General features: G+C 39.9%; 1 protein-coding gene across 1 annotated transcript; it reads left to right on the top strand.

The window, feature by feature from the left end:
• The first annotated feature begins 58 nt into the window (after nt 1–58).
• On the top strand, nt 59–17,697 carry uhmk1 (U2AF homology motif kinase 1). The gene is made up of 8 exons (XM_062977812.1): nt 59–290; nt 1,615–1,907; nt 2,699–2,890; nt 3,847–3,941; nt 8,652–8,728; nt 10,502–10,600; nt 12,323–12,411; nt 14,276–17,697. The coding sequence occupies exons 1-8, from the start codon at nt 59–61 to the stop codon at nt 14,420–14,422; spliced, it is 1,224 nt and encodes a 407-aa protein (XP_062833882.1). The 3' UTR covers nt 14,423–17,697.
• The last annotated feature ends 3,579 nt before the right edge of the window (nt 17,698–21,276 follow it).

Raw genomic sequence — 21,276 nt, 5'->3', positions numbered from 1 at the left:
AGCAGGGCTCGCGCAGATGTGACGCCTCGCGCCTGCCCTGCCCTTTCCCGCCTCCCGCATGATGGCGGCGGTGGTGGAGGCGCTGGGCCGGCTGTGGCGGGTGGAGGCCCCGCTGGGCCGCGGCTCCTCGGCCGCCGTCTTCCAGGCGCGCTGCCTCAACCACCCCCGCGCCCCTCCGGCCGCCATCAAGGCCTTCCTCCCGCCGGGCGCTGGGCCGCCGGCTCCCGAGGCCTACGGCTTCCGCAAGGAGCGCGCCGCCCTGGAGGAGCTGAGGGGCCACCGCAACATCGGTAAGCATGCGCAGTGGGGAGCCGGCATCTGTGGGGAGGGGGGCTGCGCATGCGTAATTAAGAGATGCTTCTCAAGTAGCTTTCTGCTGCCTATTGTCTCTCCCAGCCAGCGCTAGAACAGGCCTGAACACCCTCAAGGCCCAGAGCTGGCATCTTCTGGGAAGCTAGGCAGAGTCAACCATGTTTAGTGCTTGGATGGAAGCATTAAACATCATGTGTTCTGTAGCCTGCATTTGAAAGGGAAAAACTTGAGTATTCCGTGTGTAAGAAAATCCTATGAAATTTGTGGGGTCAGTTTGAGGTCCCATATACAAACACCGGGAGCCCTCGGTGGCGCAGTGGATTAAACCGCTGAGCTGCTGAACTTGTTGATCGGAAGATTTAATGTTTGAACCGGGGAGTGGGGTGAGCTCCCGCAGTTAGCCCCAGCTTCTGCCTACCTAGCAGTTCGAAAACATGCAAATGTGAGTAGATCAATAGGTACCGCTCCGGCGCTCCATGCAGTCATGCTGGCCACATGTCCTAGGAGGTGTCTATGGACAACACCAGCTCTTTGGCTTAGAAATGGAGGTGAGCACCAACCCTCAGAGTCGGACATGACTAGACTTAATGTCAGGGGGAAAACTTTACCTAACCTTTACCCTATACAAACACAGCCATGTTTAAATTGTGTTGTCGAAGGCTTTCATGGCCGGAATCACTGGGTTGTTGTAGGTTTTCCGGGCTGTATGGCCATGTTCCAGAAGTATTCTCTCTTGACGTTTCGCCCACATCTATGGCAGGCATCCTCAGAGGTTGTGAGGTACAACCTCTGAGGATGCCTGCCATAGATGTGGGTGAAACGTCAGGAGAGAATACTTCTGGAACATGGCCATACAGCCCGGAAAACATACAACAACCCCATGTTTATGCCTGGGTGCAGAGTGCAAACATTATTATCATCTTTTTTTATAACCCCCCCTACTTGTTGGGACTTAAGTGGCTAATAACGCAATGTAACACGATTTCTTTTTCCTAGTTTGTTGTTATTATATTTATTGATACACTGCTTTATCTCCCCTGAAGGGGTCTCAAAGCGACTTAACATAAAAGCGTCAGCAGAACCATTTAAAATACACAAACATTCAAACAGGATTAAATATAAACAGTATTTTAAAATTCCCAGTTAAAAACCATTAAAACACATTCAAAGTTAAAAACCATGGCAGAGTTATAAATGTCATTTCCTAATTGGGTCTATCATAAAAACATGAGAAAGGTCTATTAAACTGGTTCTACACAGTACAATTCTTGCCAATATATTTTCAATCTCTCCTGCTTGTAGTGACCCTCTATGGTGTATTCTCCAACTGCTCCTCTCTCAGAGGTCCCTCATACTGCCTTTTATTGGAGCTGCTGGATGTCAGTGTGTCAGAACTGCTTGTGTATTCCAGTCAGAAAGGCTGCTCCATGTGGGTCACCCAACACTGTGCTAGAGACATTCTGGAAGCTTTGGAGTTCCTTCACTACAAAGGCTATGTGCATGCAGACCTGAAGCCACGCAACATCCTCTGGAGCGCAAAGGAGGAATGTTTCAAGCTCATTGACTTTGGACTCAGCTTCAAGGAAGGGAATCAGGTTGGTCACACCAAACTAAATCAGTTAGGCAATATTTCTTGAACTTTCTTCAGTGGCAAGGAATTTGATGGAGGGACAAACAAGAACATTGCAGAAAGGTATGAGCGTTCAGGTTCGCTTGACACTTAAGTATACCTGCAACCTCATGCTTTCCCATTTGCTGGGTTATTTCTTTTGCAATCAGCTTAAGCAGGATCACTATTTGTGGTACATGTATCTCAAATTGTGCATTTGGCAAACAGGTTTGCAAGACTTGTCTTTGACCAAGCTTGCAGAAACTAGTAACCAAAGAAAGCACAGAGAAAATGCTTGTTACTTCTGTGAGAGGTTCTTGTTTCTTTGCTTCTCCTTTCTCCTGCATGTTTATCAAAGTAGAAGACTGGCAAAGAAAAGTATCAATCCCGACACTCTGTCAGGGTCTGTGCAGCCTACCTGTTTTTCCAAATCACTCAGAGTGAGGAGTTAACTTGATTTCCATTGATTAACATTGAAATATTCCTGTCTCAAGTAGACCATCAATTTCCCTTCCACTTCAAATAATATAAAATTAAATTATAATACAAAATTATTGTGTACCTGCTCGGATTTTATTTGGGAGAGTGTATTTTTAAAATAATGTAATGAACTATTGGGATTGATTAGAGGCATGCATTTCATAGCGCCTTTTGAATTCTGTTGAAGCAGTTCAAGTAGACAATGTGAAGTAGTGACTAGAGAAGGTGATGTAAGCATGCAACTATATGATATTTGATTTTAATTTTCAGTCCTAAAATACTCTTACTTCTCCATAGGATGTCAAATATATTCAGACAGATGGGTATCGGGCTCCTGAAGCTGAGCTGCAGAACTACCTGTCCAAGACAGGTATGCAAGGAGGAATTGAATGTACATCTGCTGTAGATCTCTGGAGTCTTGGAGTAGTATTACTGGAGATGTTCTCAGGAATGAAACTGAAACATACTGTCCAATGTCCAGAATGGAGGGTGAGTCTCTCTGCAGGATTTTTCCAAAGAGATCCATTACTGTTGAAGGTTTAATCCCTAAATTTCTTGATGTTTGATTCTAGTTTTAATTGCCATGCAGGTGAAATACTAAGACAGGTTAACAACTGTCAGGCCTGAGGGCCAAATATTTGCCTTCAACACCCAACATAGGCTGCAACAGGTCCAGAAATATTCAAATTATATGGAGAATCTTCTAGGTTTTTTTTTTGGTGGAAAGGCTAATGCTGGATGGGGTGAGGAGCCCTGTAATATTAAACTGCATGCAAGAATAGAAATATTTTTGGATGGTCACAAAAACAGCCTGGATTAGTATATGGGGAGGGGAGTTGCGTGCAGACACAACATGCGACTTTTGAGCCACACTTTTCTTACTTTTGTAATGAACCTTCTACCCTCCTTGATATGCTAGAATGGTAGGTACTCTATCTATCATAGCAACTCTATGAGAAATGGCTTACAATTTACTTGAAATCAGAATGGCTGAAATTGATACTTGTTATTGGAACATAAGAAGCTGCCGGCATGGAGGAGGCCCATTGTTAACTTGCAGGATCTTAAAGTAACACATAGAATCAAATGTACTTGCTCTTTCCACTCAGAAAAACCCAGAGTGTATTGATGTATATGCCATGGTGTTGGCTGAATGAAGTATTCAGATCTCCGAAGAGAGGAGAAGCATAGCAGATTTCACATGGGCTATTTTAGGAACAGATTAAATGTTCTTAACATATTTCACTGCCATTGCTAATGTGAAATTGTACTGTTGAGCAATTTTGAATATTATCCCAACATGGAGACATGGATCTGGTAGTAATATCTAACGGTAGCTTATAGCATGATCAACCAAGAAGATCAGATATTAGGAGTAAAAATGTGTTTTTCCTGTCAATGTTGTTTCCTTCCTTCCTTTTTTTATTTCTTCATCTCCTTTCTAGGCAAATAATTCTGCCATTATTGATCATGTTTTTGCCAGCAAAAATATGGTAAATTCTGCCATCCCGGCCTATCACCTCCGAGACCTCCTTAAAAGGTATGATGTTCCAGGACGTGTGAAAGGAGAATAGCTTATGCAGTGTTTTCTTCTTTTTCTAGAAGATCGTATCCTCCAACTCTAAGACAGCATTCTAAATACAGTTCACCCATGGAATATGCTACTTTCCAAGACCGGAATTGTCATCCTTGAAGGTTTGAAGAAGGGGTGGGCTCCGCTAGGGGCAATTATGTAAATAGAATATTTGCCATTGCCATTTCCATGTATTATTAAAAATGTTACCATATTTTTGCCAACAAACAATAAGTCAAACTACCAATGACAATTAGATAAATTGCATTTTGGGCACACTCATAATTAACATTTTAATGTTCCATGTTCTCTGAGTATCCTTGCCTGATCAGTGAGGAGAAAAGACAGCAAAAAAATTATTTTTTTGTTCTGGATTTGCTTTTCCGATTTTTTTTTGCAAATTAATTTTGTAGCTGGAAACTGAGCACCTTTTAAAAACTTCTATTGCCTTTTTGGGCCCAATTTCGTACAGAAATTGCATTTTTTCATACTTGCATTTTTTTGAGGCAAACCAGTATAACGTATAATTCAGCTTGCCTGATAAAATCTTAAGCTGCTTTGCTTTGCAAATTGATTTTTTGGAAATAAGAACTGGGGACCACATTCTGTATGGTTTCAGAGGCTCAGCTCATTGAAAACAGTTCAGGGCATTCTGTCAGGTGAGCTTCAGGAAAGCTCTAGTAAGATTATTGGACCCCAGTATCAGCTGACTCATTAACAAGATAGCTCCTGAAGTACTATTTCCTTTCCATAAAGTGTTTGTATTTCATCTTTTAATGGATGCTAATATTACTGAACCATGTACTTGGAAAATGGATTTATCATTATTTAAAAGCAGTGACTGGATAAAGTCTGGCATATCACAATCTTAAAAACAGAATATATCCATTTGAAAATAGGTGGAAATCAGGATAGCCAAGCTGATTTTTTTATTAATCATTTGGGGGGAGGGGTGTTGCCTCTAGTGTCATTCTTACAAGATATATTATGTAGTGAGTAAATAAACATGCAGTAATATTTTGTATTTTATCAGCTTATATTTCTAGTAAGTCTTCCTTTAATCTTTCTTATCCTCCGGGGGTTTGTATAGAGAGCCATGAGTGAAAGACATTCAGCTAGCAGCTTTTATAGTCACATTTTTCTTTCTTATTTCTAAAATAACATAAAAACAGTGGTGTAAAAATATGCATATAACATGCAGCTATAGTCTTGTATACAGAACTCATCATGTGATGTGTGGAGCTTGATGAATCCAAGGCTGGAGTTAAAATTGCTGGAAGAAAATTAACAATCTAAGATATACAGATGATGCCACTTTGATGGCTGAAAGTGAGGAGGAGCTGAGGAGCCGTATAACCAAGGTGAAAGAAGAAAGTGCAAAAGCTGGGTTGCAGTTAAACATTAAAAAACCAAGATTATGGCAACAGACTGATTGATAACTGGTAAACAGAGGGAGAAAACATGGAGGCAGTGACAAATTTTATCTTTCTAGGAGTGAAGATTACTACAGACGCAGACTGTAACCAAGAAGACATTTGCTTCTTGGGAGGAGAGCAATGACCAATCTCAATAAAATAGTAAAGAATAGAGACATCACACTGGCAGCAAAGGTCCGCATAGTTAAAGCAATGGTATTCCTCATAGTAACCTATGGATGCGAGAGCTGGACCATAAGGAAGGCCAAGTGAAGGAAAATAGATGCTTTTGAACTGTAGTGTTGGAGGAAAATTCTGAGAGTGCCTTGGACCGCAAGAAGAGCCCACCAATCCATACTCCAGGAAATAATGCCCAGCCGTTCACTGAAGGGAAGGATATTAGAGGCAAAGATGAAGTACTTTGGCCACATAATGAGAAAACAGGAAAGCTTGGAGAAGATAATGCTATGGAAAATGGAAGGAAAATGGAAAGGGGCCAACCAAGGGCAAGATGGATGGATGGTATCCTTAAAGTGATTGGTTTGATCTTGAAGGAGCTGGGAGTGGCGATAGCCGACAGAGAGTTCTGGCGTGGACTGGTCCATGAAGTCCCAAAGAGTCGGAAGCAATGAATGAATAAACAACAACATAGTCTTTCTCTCTACTAACGTGCATCCCATTAGTAAGGTCAGCCGTGTGTTCAGCCAATAGGATGTCTTTATTTAAAGTTTTACTCCCTCTTTCTGATACAAACCTAATATGATAAGAGAGTCTGAGTGTGTAAGAGAGGTTGAGAATAAGCTAGACCAGTAATGCAGCCCTTCAGGTGTTTGAGACTCAAACTCCCAGAAACCCTAGGCAGCTTATCTAATAACCAGGAATTCATGGAGATGAAGTCCAAAATATGTGGAAGGCTGCAGGTTCTGCACCACTGAGCTAGACATTGTAAAGTAAAAACAGAATACAGTAGAGTCTCACTTATCCAAGCCTCGCTTATCCAAGCTTCTGGATTATCCAAGCCATTTTTGTAGTCAATGTTTTCAATATATCATGATATTTTGGTGCTAAATTCATAAATACAGTAATTACAACATAACATTACTGCGTATTGAACTACTTTTTCTGTCAAATTTGTTGTCTAACATGATGTTTTGGTGCTTAATTTGTAAAATCATAACCTAATTTGACATTTAATAGGCTTTTCCTTAATCCCTCCTTATTATCCAAGATATTCGCTTATCCAAGCTTCTGCCGGCCCGTTTAGCTTGGATAAGTGAGACTCTACTGTATATAGACATTGCAATGTTTGGGGTCACCAGATTAAAGTAGATGGCAATTGGACATTTTCAATCAGATAGTTCCATGTTATTTAATCTAAAAATGACAATCTAAGAAGAAATGTAGCAAAGTACTCAACAGAAGAGAAGTGATAGTTCTCTGAAATCTATAGAAAACTGATATAATGCAAAGTCTGACCTCAAAATATCAGTATCTATGGAAATTTATTTTCTAATATTTTGATTCAGAAAAGCATTTACAGGCAGTCCCTGAGCTATAAACATCCGACTTAACAAACTCCTCCCCACTGAAGCTTTATCCAATCCTTGTTTTCAAAACAACCCATTTTTTTCAAAATCGAAATATCACAGGGACAGAAAGTGAGGTGAAATCTTCTGAACAGGGACATAGACATCAGAACAAACACAAAAGGGTTGTTAACCCTTCCCTGTACTATCCAAAGCCCGAACGTACATACATACATTAATACATACATTTGGCTGAAGTTGTACTTGTTCCAAATTCAAATTAAGAATAAACTTGCAGAACCTATCCTGTTCATAACTAGAGAACTGCCTTTATATATAGTTACACAAGAAAAATAAAACATGCAAGCAAGTTTTTGTTAAGGTTATATGTTTTTTAAAACTACTTATCTATCTACATTTAGCCTAGAGATGGATACACTCAATCGAAGTCATGGCACAGAGTCTACCAGACCTGAGCAGGGCTGTTGATGATAAGGTGACTTGAAGGTCTCTCATTCATGGGAATGTCATAAGTCAAAGTCAATCTGGCAGCAGTTAACAACAAATAATAAGTTTGTATTATACCGAATCAACTGTGAATTAGAAAAACCGTGGATTGAAGCATATTATATTATCAAGAAAGGCTTCAAAAGACTTGTCTGTAACGGAATGACTGTGTTTACCTATATAAAGGCTTACATGTAAATTGTAACCAGGTTCATAAATCATATTCATCTCCTGTAACGCAGTGAAATAAAGGACTTTCCTCCCTTCCCACAATCTATGGGCAATTAACATTTATTGTTTCCTGATGATGCTTTTAGGTTCCTGCCATATGACCCCTTCACATTTACTACTAACACATTTCCCCACCCCAGTGTTATGACTATAAGGAGGAGTCATGACAACAAGATTAAGAGGAAGGAGGTGTCTTTGTTGTGGGAGGGAACAATATCGTCAAGAAATCAAAATAGAACTAAGCGTTGGAAATGCAATTGTAAATGAAATACATAAGATCCTTAAGCATATATGTAACTAAATATCAAAGTGAAGAAAGCCATCACAGGAGAAAATACATGAAATGTAGTACCGGAGAAGGCTTATATAGCTACAGTGGTCTGCCAAAAAGAAAAAAACAGGTTTGAAGACAAATCAAGCTGAATTCTTACTAGAAGTCAGAATGATGAAACTGAGGCTATTATACTTTGGGCATATCATAAGATGAAATGACTTATTGGAAGAAATTGTAATGTTCAGTAAAGTGGAAGGAAGTACAAAATACATCATACAGGTGAATTTACTCAGTCAACAAATCTATTGCCATGAGGTTACAAGATCTGAACAGTTGAAGATCATGTCTATTGGAAGTCTTTTCATTTATAGAATCACTCTAAGTCTAGGCCAAGTAGATGACACACTTACAACGTTAAAGTTGATTAAGTCACTTTTAATTCATGAAGGCAATCTATAGTTGTTGAATTTGTGAGTTTAGTTTGTGGCTTTGAGGCTTCATTTGTTCTGCTATGTTACTGTGACTGGATATGGAAAAAAAATAATGAGCAAAAAGTGAAAGTGTTTTCTTATTCTCTTTCCTTCTCTTATTTTGTGAGCTCTTGAAAATGTTGTCTCACCTTGCAAGGCATAGAGCTGTAGTTATATTCATTTTAGTTTTACTGTTTTCTAGACTTCATTACCCTTAACATTACAGTAAATTAAATCCTGTGTTTCCTTTCCAGCATGCTTCATAATGACCAAGAAAAAAGAGTTTCTGCTGCAAAGGCCTTGTGCAGTCCTTTCTTCAGCATTCCTTTTGGTAGGTTATCCTGTATTTCACTAGTCCAAGTCCAACTTTCATTTAACGTACAATATTTTCAATCCCTTCTCTTCATCAAGCTAAGAAACAATTCAAAAACAGAACTTTGCCTTCTAATGGACTCTTTGGCAGTAGATCCATTTTAACTGGTTGCTTAATTCATCCATCTATCTCCCACGTGATCATGTTTTGAACCAAGGCAAGGGGATAGGGTGCTGAACATAACTAGCATGATCTCTTTAGGTAAAAGTGGTGGTAATTGGTATGTGATTTTTTAAAAAAATAGAAAATTTATTACTATGAGAATAGAGCTGGGTCAGTTCAAACAACTGTCTTATCTGCAGGAGGCAGACAATATACCTGTAGGCAAGAGTGAATGTCCCAACTGTTCTAGGAAGAACTGGGCAAAATTACAAAATAAGGAAATAACCTTAAATAACCAGCTGGGGAGTTGCCCATACTCTTCAGTGTCTACCTACTAATGCATAAAGCATGGGAAATAAAAAAATGGACATCAACTAATACAACAAAGCAAATCTGATATAACTGGCATCCGTGAAACCTCGTGAGATGAATCTTATGATTGGAATGCAGTAATAGAGAGTGATAAACTATTTCTGAAAAATAGACTGAACAGAAAAGTAGTAGGTATAGTATGTTAAAAATATTTACACCTATGAGAAGACCCATGACTTAAATTCTGGAAGCTGGGAGTATCTGGGTAAGAATTGAGGGGGGATGAAAATACAGGGATGCCATTGTTGAGGTATACTACAGATCTCCAAGCCAGACTGAGGACTGGGTGGTGTCTTCCTAGAACGGATGACCACATAATCACAGGGAGATATGTAATAGTGAGGAGATTTTAAATATCCTGATATTTGTTAGAAGCAAAAAAGTCCTTGTGAAAGGGATCTAGGAATCTTAGTGGACCACAAGCTGAACATGAGTCAACAATGTGATGAGGCAGCTAAAAAAGCCAATGCAATTCTAGGGTACATCAGTAGAGTGTAATGTCTAGATCAGTGGTTCCCAGACTTATTTGGCCTACCGCCCCCTTTCCAGAAAAAATATTACTCAGCGCCCTAGAAATTATTTTTTAAAATTTTTTAATAGCAATTAAACAGAAAGATATAAGTACCTGCATTGCCCACCAGGGGGTGGTAGCACCCACTTTGGGAATCACTGGTCTAGATCAAAGGAAGTCATGGTTCCATTCTATTCTGCTTCGGTCAGATTTCATCTGGAATGCTGTGTCCAGTTCTAGACATCACAATTTAAGAAGAAGGATATTGATAAGCTTGAATGTGTTCAGAGGAGAGAAACCAACCGCTATGAGGTGCAGGTTAGAGAGGTGGATATGTTTAGCTTGTATAAAAAAAGGCCGAGGGAGCACACAATAGCCATGTTTATTTAAAAGGATATCACATTAGCGAGGGGACACGCTTGTTTTCTACTATCCATGAAACTAGGAGCAATGGATTCAAATTGCAGGCAAAGAGATTCCACCTAAACATTACAAAGAATTTTCTGACAGTAAGAGATGTAGAATATGCTACTTTGGAACTTAGTAGAATCTCCTCTATAGGTTTTTAAGCAGAGGCTGGATGGGCATCTATCAGGAATGCTTTGATTATACTTTTCTGCGTGACAGGTTAAATTGAACAGCCCTTGTGGTCTCTTCCAGTTCTGTGATTAACTCTTTGTAACAACATACTGTTTATCAGTTATATATAATGATGACTTCTACCTGTATTTCTGCTATTTGAATAGCTCCCCATACTGAAGATCTGGTGATGCTTCCAAGTCCTGTGTTAAGGCTGCTGAATATTTTGAATGATGCTTCTTTTCAAAGTGAAGAAGAATTTGAAGGTCAGTGCACTGTTTTCACATACTATATTCTGAAATGCATTGGGAAATGTATTGTTGGTCCCCTGCTAATGGAGGAAAATAGGTTATGTTCCCTGTGGGTGAAGGGGGTGGGGTGTACCTCGTTGTGGGCAAGAAAGGAAGGGGGAGAGTGCCCCTTTCCCTCTGGATATGCCTGATTTCTCATTGCCCAGGGGGAGGGAGGCAGCAAGCAATGAGACAGGGAAAGAAATAAAGGAGCATCTGCATATAGGTGGTGGTGAAATGTTAACAGGGGATAGAGGAAGGGCAGAGCTACTCAACACCTTGTTTGCCTCAGTCTTCTCCCAAAAAGTTAACAATGCTCAACTTGGAAATTATGGAACAGTAGAGAAAATGCAGCACAAAATAGGTAAGGACGCAGTATAGGAATATCTGGCAAATCTAAATGTATTTAGGTCTCCAGGGCCAGTTGAATTACATTCATGGTTATTAAAAAAAACTGGCAGAGGTAATTTCAGAACCACTGACAACCATCTTTGAGAATTCCTGGAGAAATTCCAGCAGACTGGAGGAAGGCAAATGTTGTCTCCATTTTCAAAAAGGAGTAAAAAGAAGACCACACCACTACCTCCTAGTTAGCCTGACATCAATACTAGGAAAGATTCTGGAACAGTACATTAAAGAGACAGTCTGTAAGCATTTAGAAATGAATGCCAGACTCATGAAAAATCAACACGGGTCTCTCAGAAACAAATCAGGTCGGACTAACCTTATCTCTTTTTTTCTTCATTAAGCAAGCATTTCAAAAACGGAATTCCCATCCTCTGTACTCTGTCTTGAACATTTCACTGGCTAGGTTGCTGTGAGTTTCCCGGTCTGTATGGCCATGTTCCAGAAGCATTCTTTCCTGATGTTTTGCCCACATCTATGGCAGGCATCCTCAGAGATTGTGAGGTCTGTTGGAAACTAGGCTAGTGGAGTTTATATATGTGTGGCAATAGGCTACCTTGATTAACATTGAATAGTCTTGCACATTCAAAGGCTCACTACTTTCTTCCTGAGGAAATCCTTTGTTGGGAGGTGTTAGCTGGTTCTGATTGTTTCTTGTCTGGAAACCTTGTCTGGGCCCGGGCTGTGGCGCAGGTGGGAGAGCAAGCCAGCTGCAATTAACTGCAATGAATCACTCTGACCAGGAGGTCATGAGTTCGAGGCCCGCTCGGAGCCTATGTTTGTTTGTCTTTGTTCTATGTTAAAAAGGCATTGAATGTTTGCCTATATGTGTAATGTGATCCGCCCTGAGTCCCCTTCGGGGTGAGAAGGGCGGAATATAAATGCTGTAAATAAATAATAAATAAATAAATAAACCTGTTTTCTGAATTTTGTTCTTTATTTACTGTCCTGATTTTAGATGCTACACCAGTATTTAAAAAAACTCTAAAACTAGGACAGTAAATAAAGAACATTTTCTCAGGCAGGAAGCAGCCAGGCTTTGAAATTGCAAGGCCATTAAATGCTAATCAAGGTGATCAATTACAACATGCACATTAACCTCACACAGACAAGAGTTCTGAGGATGCCTGCCATAGATGTGGGCAAAACGTCAGGAGAGAATGCTTCTGGAACATGGCCATACAGCCCGGAAAACTCACAGCAACACAGTGATTCCGGCTATGAAAGCCTTCAACACCACATTTCACTGCCTGTTTGAAGTGTATGTTGTTAGTTTTCTTTCTGTTTCCACAGATATAGTGGATGATATAAAAGAAGAGTGTAGCAAGTATGGGCAGATTGTTTCCCTGTTTGTTCCTAAGGAAAATCCAGGCAAAGGTCATGTAAGTAAACATGCAGTTGAGGGGTTTATTTGATTCCTTTTAAATATATGGCTCTACTGACTAACTTGTTATTTCAGTGGAATAAACACACTCTGCTTTCAGAGACACTTTATGTTCTGTTCTGACAATTGTCCCGGGTGATCCTTAGGCAGATTCATGCATTGGTTTTGAAAAGTATCATTTAAAATGCTTTGCACATGTACATGGAGTTGCTCCCATGTCCATGTGCTACAGACTGTATTTGGATGCAACTTCCAGCTACAACAGATTCTGCAGGTAGACATGGTATGAATCATAGGCAGGAATCTTAGGCAGGATCAGAAAGCACAGGGAGTGGAAAGAAAGGAGAGCAATAGGAAAACAAAAGCAAGTACCTTTTATTGCACAACAGTCATTTTCCAAAAGAAGGACCGCAAAGGAGGCCTAGTATAACTTCATTAGGAAGGGAGTAGCGAGCGACACAGAACACCCTTCCTCACATTATAATCCAATAGTACAGAACTATTTTTCTCTTACCCTCTTTTAACTGGGAATACATTGGTGCCGGGGGAGAGGGAATCAGCTATTTCAGCAGCCAAGGTGTTCCTTGGGTACATATCTAGCTTGTCACTCTTTAGCATCAGTATAATTTATTGTTGGTATATATAAATAAATGGGCCCCTGGGTGGCACAGTTTGTTAAAGCACTGAGCTTGTGGACCAAAAGGTCCCAGGTTCAAATCACGGGAGTGGACTGAGCGCCCGCTGTTAGCCCCAGCTCCTGCCAACCTAGCAGTTTGAAAACATGCAAATGTGAGTAGATCAATAGGTACCACTCTGGCAGGAAGGTAACGGCACTCCATGCAGTCATGCTGGCCACATGACCTTGGAGGTGTCTGCGGACAACGCTGGCTCTTCGGCTTAGAAATGGAAATGAGCACCAACCCCCAGAGTCAGTCACGACTGGACTTAACATCAGGGGAAAACCTTTACCTACCTTTTTATATATAAATAAATATATTTTAATACAAATGTATATTGCAGCACATAATACTTTGATCCTATAAGCATAAAATATATGACATACATAATATAAAATATACTTTAAAATATATTACTACTTTTGTCAGAAGCCTATCAAATGAGTTGTTTGGGCATTATACCTTGAAAGAAAACAGTAATACAGTGGCACACAAGCAAATTTCTAAAAATGCAATAATATTACATCAATATAACAAAAAGGGAAAACAGACCAAACCAAGGTATTTAAAATCCAAAGAAAAGTCAACATACTAAAATAAGGCAGAAAGTAAGGACTTCAACTCAATCATAAAATCCTGGGTGTTATTTCCAATTTTAAATTATTAATAGATGATAGTATGATTTATAATCACTAGACACCAGGAACATCAGTATGATAAGGAGGAATTGTATGTGCATGTCAGTTTTTCTGGAAAATCATAGAAACATAACATCCTAGAGTAGACAGGGGCCACAAGGGCCATCCAGTCCAACACCCTGCCATTCAGGAAAACACAATCGAAGCACTCCCAACAGATGGCCAACCAGCCTCTGCTTAAGGACAATAACTGTTTACTTCTCTTTGTCATTTGCTTACCGTAAGTCTGAAATCTTATCACTTGATGCTGCCAAGGGGTTTTAGTCTGGACGTGAATGGTTCAAGGTGGAAGTCACTGTTTTGCAATTTCAGAAGCAAAGGGATTGCAGGGGATAGTTTCTGTAGAAAGGGGTTGGTTAAGAATCAGAGTGGGAACTTAATTTCTACCATGTGTCTTCAATATATCTTGCTGTCAACTTACTTTGGTCTGCTGCCTGTTCTTTGAAACAATGCAAAAGAGATTAATGTCCTGTCTGTTTCTTTCTAGGTTTTTGTAGAGTATACAAACGCTGGTGATTCCAAAGCTGCTCAGCAGGCACTTACTGGGAAGAGATTCGATGGCAAGTTTGTTGTGACTACATTTTATCCACTGAGTGCCTACAAGCGGGGGTACCTTTACCAGACCGTGTTTTAGTCTCCAGTGGCTGCAGTCAGAAGAAGCGCATGTAGGCAAAGCAGCCTAATTTTGCTTGAGTGAGATGAGATTCATCTGTGCCTTGCAGGAAAGCCCCAAGTGTTTTTTAATTTATTTATTTTGCAGCATACAAAAGTTGCCCCCCTCTTTGCCTTTGGTTTATTGTGGAAATCAGAATAACATGAAATAGATTTCTGAGATGTAAAGCAAAACAAAAGCTTTATGTGAAAAAAGAGAGTCTTAACGTGTATGACAGTGAATTCTGAGCCACCATGCACTGAAAAATTAAGGTGTGGGGGAGGTTATAGTCAATAAAACATCAGTAGAGCTCCTCATGATGGCAGAAAAACAGTGGAATTTGTTTTGCCTGGTACAAAGAAGACCAAGACTACTAATCCAGGCTGGATTTCTATATTTTCACATGTAAAGACATGAATCGGTAGGGCTAGCTTTGCAACAAATTTTGACTGAATCATTAGCAATAGTATTGCTCTCCCAACTGAAAATTCAACTGTGGGATTATTGCCCTAATAGCACAATATCTTGTGCCATGATGGACTTATTCAGATGCACTTCCCAGAGGCTGGATAGCAGCCCATGATTTTAGTCATTCCCTTTAATCTGCGGAGCCCTTTCTCCTGGGATCAAAGCTAGAAATTAGTGAATGCACTTTTCAGCTATGCGTGGGACCATAGTAGCACGAAAAAGCTTCATTCTCATATATTCAGTTAGAGAGATGCACTATTTTAAAGAAAATTTTGCTTTGTGCAGAGTTCTGATATTTGGAGTGCAAATCAATTTCAGCTTTTGTTCAGAAGAAGAAAATACTCATAGATAAATTATACATAACAGCAGAGCAGGAGTGGGCTTCATAATGGAAAGGAATGGATCCCTTTTAATGTATCTGATGGTACTCGTTATGCTGACACCCCCTGAATTCATCATGTCCCTGGCTAAATTACTTGGTGGTATCTTTCCCCTTGGTCCTTTGACAAAAGACCTGACTTTGATTCTCTTTTCCTTTCTTTACGTGGGGAAAGGTAAGAGGAGCAAAATGCTCTCAGCCACCCCTGAATTCTGGAATCAAGGCCCAGCCAGTATCAGCCTATGTCCAAGGGGTGACAGGCCAGCTCTGTGCACTGCTTCTGGTTGAGACAGTGAGTAACATGCAGAATATCTTTGGCAATCATTGCTGTGAGAAAGGTGAGATGCAACTAAATCAGCAAACAAATTATTCACTCCATAGTAGGCAGGTAAACTGGTAACGTCTGTGCATCAAATTCTAACCCTCAGGACCATGGAAGGCACTCCCCTTGCCCCTAACAGTAGAGCCACTTACTGTGACAAGATCTGCCCTTTTATGCCCATTAACCTCTTGGTGTGTTTGTAAGTACCTGTCCTTCTCGGGCCGGCCTTAGCCTGATTTAGATTTGACAGACAAACGAACACCCGAAGTAGACTTTCATTGGTACACATAAAACTCTCTTATTAAGGCCCCTTCCACACTGCTCCTGTATCCCAGAATCTGATCTCAGATTATCTTCTTATCCCAGTTTATCTGGCAGCGGAGACTCATAACCCTGTTTAAAGCAGATAATTTGGGATCAGATCTTGGGATAAAGGGCAGTTTAGAAGGGGCCCCAGTCTTCTTAAATATTCCAGCATGTTTTATTTTCAGTAACTGTTGAAGTGGCCAAATTGTCACCCTCCAAATGTTATTGGAACTTCAGCTCCAGTACTAGCCAATAATAATAATATTAACACTTTATTTATATTTTGCCCTATCTCCCCAAGGGGATTCAGGGCAGATCACAGTACACATACACGGCAAACATTCAATGCTGTTTGGACAGACAGGACAGAACAGAAAAGACAAAAAGGAGGTATGTTGTCTCAAAGTCCAGTTTTGATGCCTTTGAGGTTGAGTTCAGATTCAGTCACGGGGGGTGCTGTTGCTCCATTCTCTATGACGAAGAGCCATCAGGACTTCCTCCTTCCACCTTCCTTTTGCTCATTGCATTTCTGGTCTTGTTCTTTATGGTGTCGTAAAATACCTCCCCAGCCAATTAGCAGTACCTAATTTCTCTATTTACAGCTCTAAGCCGTTTTTGAACTGCTTAGGTAAACAGTGAGCTGGGCTTGACGGTCGAGTATTCACCTCGACCAGGCTTCAAACTGGTCACCTTTCGGTCAGTAGATCTTATTATTGCTAGTGATTTACCAACTGTGCTAAAGCCCAGCCAAGATAGTCAGTGCTGAAGCATGATAGAAGTTGCAGTTCTATAACCGCTGGAGAACCACAATTTGTTTGAACTCTGTTTTAGAGGCTTTGTATAACAATGGCAATCTTGCCTTCTCAAATCATTGTCATCCTTGTGATAATCCTTATGATTTATTCCTGTCTTTCTCCACATGGCCTTAGCTCAAGTTGATCCTTGTCATCAAGCATGATACCCTTTCTACTGTGACAGGCTATTATTCAGATTTATAATTATTCAGATTTTTCTAATGTGTGCTTTCTCAATTGCATCTGCTTTCACAGGCTGAATCAAATCATTCAGATACAACATGTTTTCTCTTGTTGCCGTTCTTGCTATCTTGAGTTTGCTCTTTGGATTAATAAGAACACACTGCTGTGCTATGGGGGGAATGTTTCTAGCACATTTTTAGCAAGAAGCTAAAACTGAATCTAAGACATTACATAGTTTTTAAAGAAGACGTGTTTGTTGCAGCATAAAAAGACAGATGGAAGTGGGGGGGGGGAAGAAATGTGGCAGCAATCTTTTAGACTAATTGTGTAAACCTATTTCTTTGAATACAGTACAGAGTGAATTTTGGAGTTCACTTTGCTGCATCTGAAGAAATGGGTTTATAGCCTCAAAAACTCATATGAAATACAAACCAGACATTCTTAAAGTTACTGCCACTTTTTCTTTCCCTGTCGTCCCCCTTATCAAAAAAGAAAGATATTCATGTAGTGTGGAAAGGCAATGGGTCTGTCTGATAACCAATATACAGCTTTGGACTTCCAAACAACAGATCTAACTTGGATCCAGTATTGATCCCAGTGAGTTTTCCTGAATCTACCCTAAAGGGGGGGGGGGGGGAAGCACTACCCATCTTACTTTATTTGACTCCTTCTAATCAATGGAGTTGGGGTGGGTTGAGAAACTGTTCTGTACTCAAATGCCTTCTGTTCAAACTGTTGTGCAGTAGATGCCACTCTGCTTGAGAAGGAGGGAAAAAGTGCAATTTTAAATAAAGAAATAGAAATATGTTCTATTTTAAAGTGTCATTTGTTATTCAGGCCACCCTCACTACAGATGTGGTTGTGAGAATGGAGTCATGATGAATGTGACGGCACGCTGAGGGAAGAGGAATCTATATGTGTCTGGCTACTCCGCAGCTGTCGGTTTACCCAATGGTGTAGCTCAAAACCTTTAAAGTAAATACTCTGGATAATAGATAAATATAACCAAAATGTGTTTATTGAACAAATGCAGTGTTAGAAATAATATGAGGTAAAATCATTGAGATATGTCACTAGTAAATCAGTATAATTCAGAATATAAATGGTAAAGCACTAAACTATAAAGTTGTGAGGTAAAACACTCCAAATTACAACGAAATAAAACTATATTATTGTGAATGAAAGCTATAAAGACTATGAGGCAAGGTAAGCACAGAACTAAAAGCTATAAAGGGTATGAGGTGAGTACTTTCTTTGGCTATGATGTCTTTATGGTAAGCACAAGCTGTGAGATAACTAAAAGATAAGCACACAAAGCTATCATGGTAAATACTGTAGGCTATAATAACTATGTGGTAAGCACATGATATAGGTTACCTGTTTGGTTTGCCAAGCCAAATTTTTTTATTTCCATAATTTCTATCCCGCCCTTCTCACCCGAAGGGACTCAAGAACTCAAGAACCCAGACAATTCTCTGACCTAATTCTAAGAAGTTTTAATCTAATGAAATTGGAGGGAAAAAGGGCTCTAGAGATGAGCTCTCAGGCTGCAGGGATGAACCATTTTAACCAAGCCTACAGGGGAGTTTTAAGCTCCACCCCTAAAATAAGAGCAAATGGAATAGTCCACCCAAGAGAAGCAAACCAGGAAATGAGCAGGGGAGAGAAAAGTTAAGTAAGACATCACAATGAACATACAGTAGAGTCTCACTTATCCAAGCCTCGCTTATCCAAGCCTCTGGATTATCCAAGCCATTTTTGTTGTCAATGTTTTCAATATATCGTGATATTTTGGTGCTAAATTCATAAATACAGTAATTACAACATAACATTACTGCATAGTGAACTACTTTTTCTGTCAAATTTGTTGTATAACATGATGTTTTGGTGCTTAATTTGTAAAATCATAACCTAATTTGATGTTTAATAGGCTTTTCTTTAATCCCTCCTTATTATCCAACATATTCACTTATCCAAGCTTCTGCCGGCCCGTTTAGCTTGGATAAGTGAGACTCTACTGTATCTCCACTAAATGGAGATATGTTCATCTATATCCTGGCTTGTGTCCTATTGCTGGCATCCTTCTTCCTTTCCAAATCAAACCTATTTCATATTGTTCAAAGCACTTTACATACCCCAACTTGCAGCTGACAAGTGACAATAGCAAAAAAAAAAAAGAAGCCTGGGGTCAGATTAACCCTGACCAGCATGGAATTTATGCAATTACTTCCCTTGAAATGGCAGACAAAGGTTTAAGGTAATGAGACAAAGAGAGTTCCGGTTGCTGTAGAAAAAGACGTTTATTCTCAGTGGCCAGAGAGAATAAGCATAGGAAGGGCTATCTCCTGTAATCAGGAAAGCAAGGGTACAGAACAAAGAAACACAGGCCTTTTTATACCATTTTTGCCTTCATCTACCTACGTCATATAGGCATTATCCATCACCAATGAGTGTCAAAAAAAGTCTTAATTTGCACTTTACTAAAAGCTACTTTTGCATTTTCCTAAAATATAGGCGACTTTCAAGACCTCTGACCCTCCATTAGGCCTTACCTAAAGAATTCCTACCTAGGCTTCCTGGGGTCCCATTAATTGAGGAATTTTTCCCTATCTTAGCTTTTAGGGAGTCATTAGCACTCCTACATGGCGCCAGGTTACTTTAAGCTTATTTTGACATCCCAAAAGCCTTAATTTATCTTTTGTCCATTAGCATGGAGCTTATCTATTCTTGCTAACACTTGACAGATGTCTCTGCTACTTTGGGTGAACTCTGGTCTCTGTTATGAGGAGACGGTTATTTGCTAGGCAGAGTGTATTTTGGACTATATGCACACATTCTGCTTGTGATTATATATATTTTCTATTCCTATTTCTAATATGATTACATTCAATATATAGTTTCCAATACAAGTATTATATTTTTCCAATACACCTTCATCACCCTCAACCTGGAAACTATGCTTTATTAATCCAGGCTAAAATAGCATTTGCCTTGCTTATTGCATCATAACACTGCTGACTCATGTTCAGTTTATAACCAACTATAATCCCATGGTCCTTTTTACATGTTACTATTGAACTACGTACTTATTTATTTATTCATTCATTTTATATCCCATCTGTCTACCAGAATGTATTCCTGATCCTGTACCTATTAGAGATGTGTGCAAAATTTGTTTCATATGTTTCATTTGTGCTTCTGTTTCGTATTGTCCATTCGGATGGCACAAAACAGAAAGACCCCCAATGAAACAAAATGAAAGGCAGGTGGGACGAATATTGGCTCCAAGCCTGCCTTTCGGATCAATCAGCTGTAGGTCCTGCGGGGCCCGGGTGTGTAGGCCCAAAGCCTGCACCCATAGGGCCGGATGGGGCAGACTATACAGGAGATGTTCATCCTGTATGTAAGCTGGATTTAAAGGTAGAGGATTATGATGATAGGGTTGTTATGATGTTGATTATGATGATGATGTTGTCATTGATGATGATGATATATATCAGAATCCTCCCAGCTGGCATGGACTCCAAATGTTGCTGTCACAAAAATATGAATTGAATGAATGTATGTAAGGGATGAATGAATGAGAGCTAAACTTTGAAGACACCATTCTAAAATATTAAGGCCTGCAATGACTAACTGCCTGGTGGCTGAATTGTAATTAAAAGTTGCGAATGAGAGCTGAAATAGTTGACCTGTCTGGTAAAATGTGATGAGAACTGTGACAATGATAAGAGAAATGTTTACATCAAGTTAAGGAAATGTTTACAACTGTTATGAAGGAAGTCAACACCAGGCTTATGGCATTACCAACACCAATCAAGAAGAATCAACATCTGGTCCAGGAAACTGAGATGGAGCCAGGATATTCCAGGATGGAGGACGTCTCTCATTCATTTACAACTTTGTGGACAACATCAGCAAAATATTGCTATATAAGTGACCTTATGATAATCCAGAAAGTGTGGCAGACCTCAGGAGTCTAGCTAACGTGCCATTCTCAGTGGAGATTGTTTATGGGAGTGGCAGATATGCAATGGAAGCAGTCTGGTCACTTTGGGCCTCCTTTTCTCAAGGGAAGAGAATGGAGGGCATTTTGGAGTCATGATATGTGTTGCAGTTCAGCTGTATGGAAACGGGGGTCTGATTCTTGGCATTGCTCTTAGGAAAAAGGAAGCATTTTGGGATTTTGAAGTTTTGGCAGTTTGGCATTTTGAAACTATGTGTTGGCAGGCTGCAGGGAAAGCAGGGCTTGGCCTGAGCAGGTGCTTCTCCAAGGAGAGAAAAAAATATGGTAATATTTGGATGCATGATGAATGCATGTACATGTGTATGAATGCTCAGTGAAAATGTAGCCCTTTTGTTTGTTATTAGCCAGTGTAACTGT

Source organism: Anolis carolinensis, chromosome 4, assembly GCF_035594765.1.
Source record: "Anolis carolinensis isolate JA03-04 chromosome 4, rAnoCar3.1.pri, whole genome shotgun sequence".
NCBI lineage: Eukaryota > Metazoa > Chordata > Lepidosauria > Squamata > Dactyloidae > Anolis > Anolis carolinensis.
The sequence above is the reverse complement of the archived record's forward strand: the minus strand, read 5'-3'. Positions and strand labels throughout refer to the sequence as shown.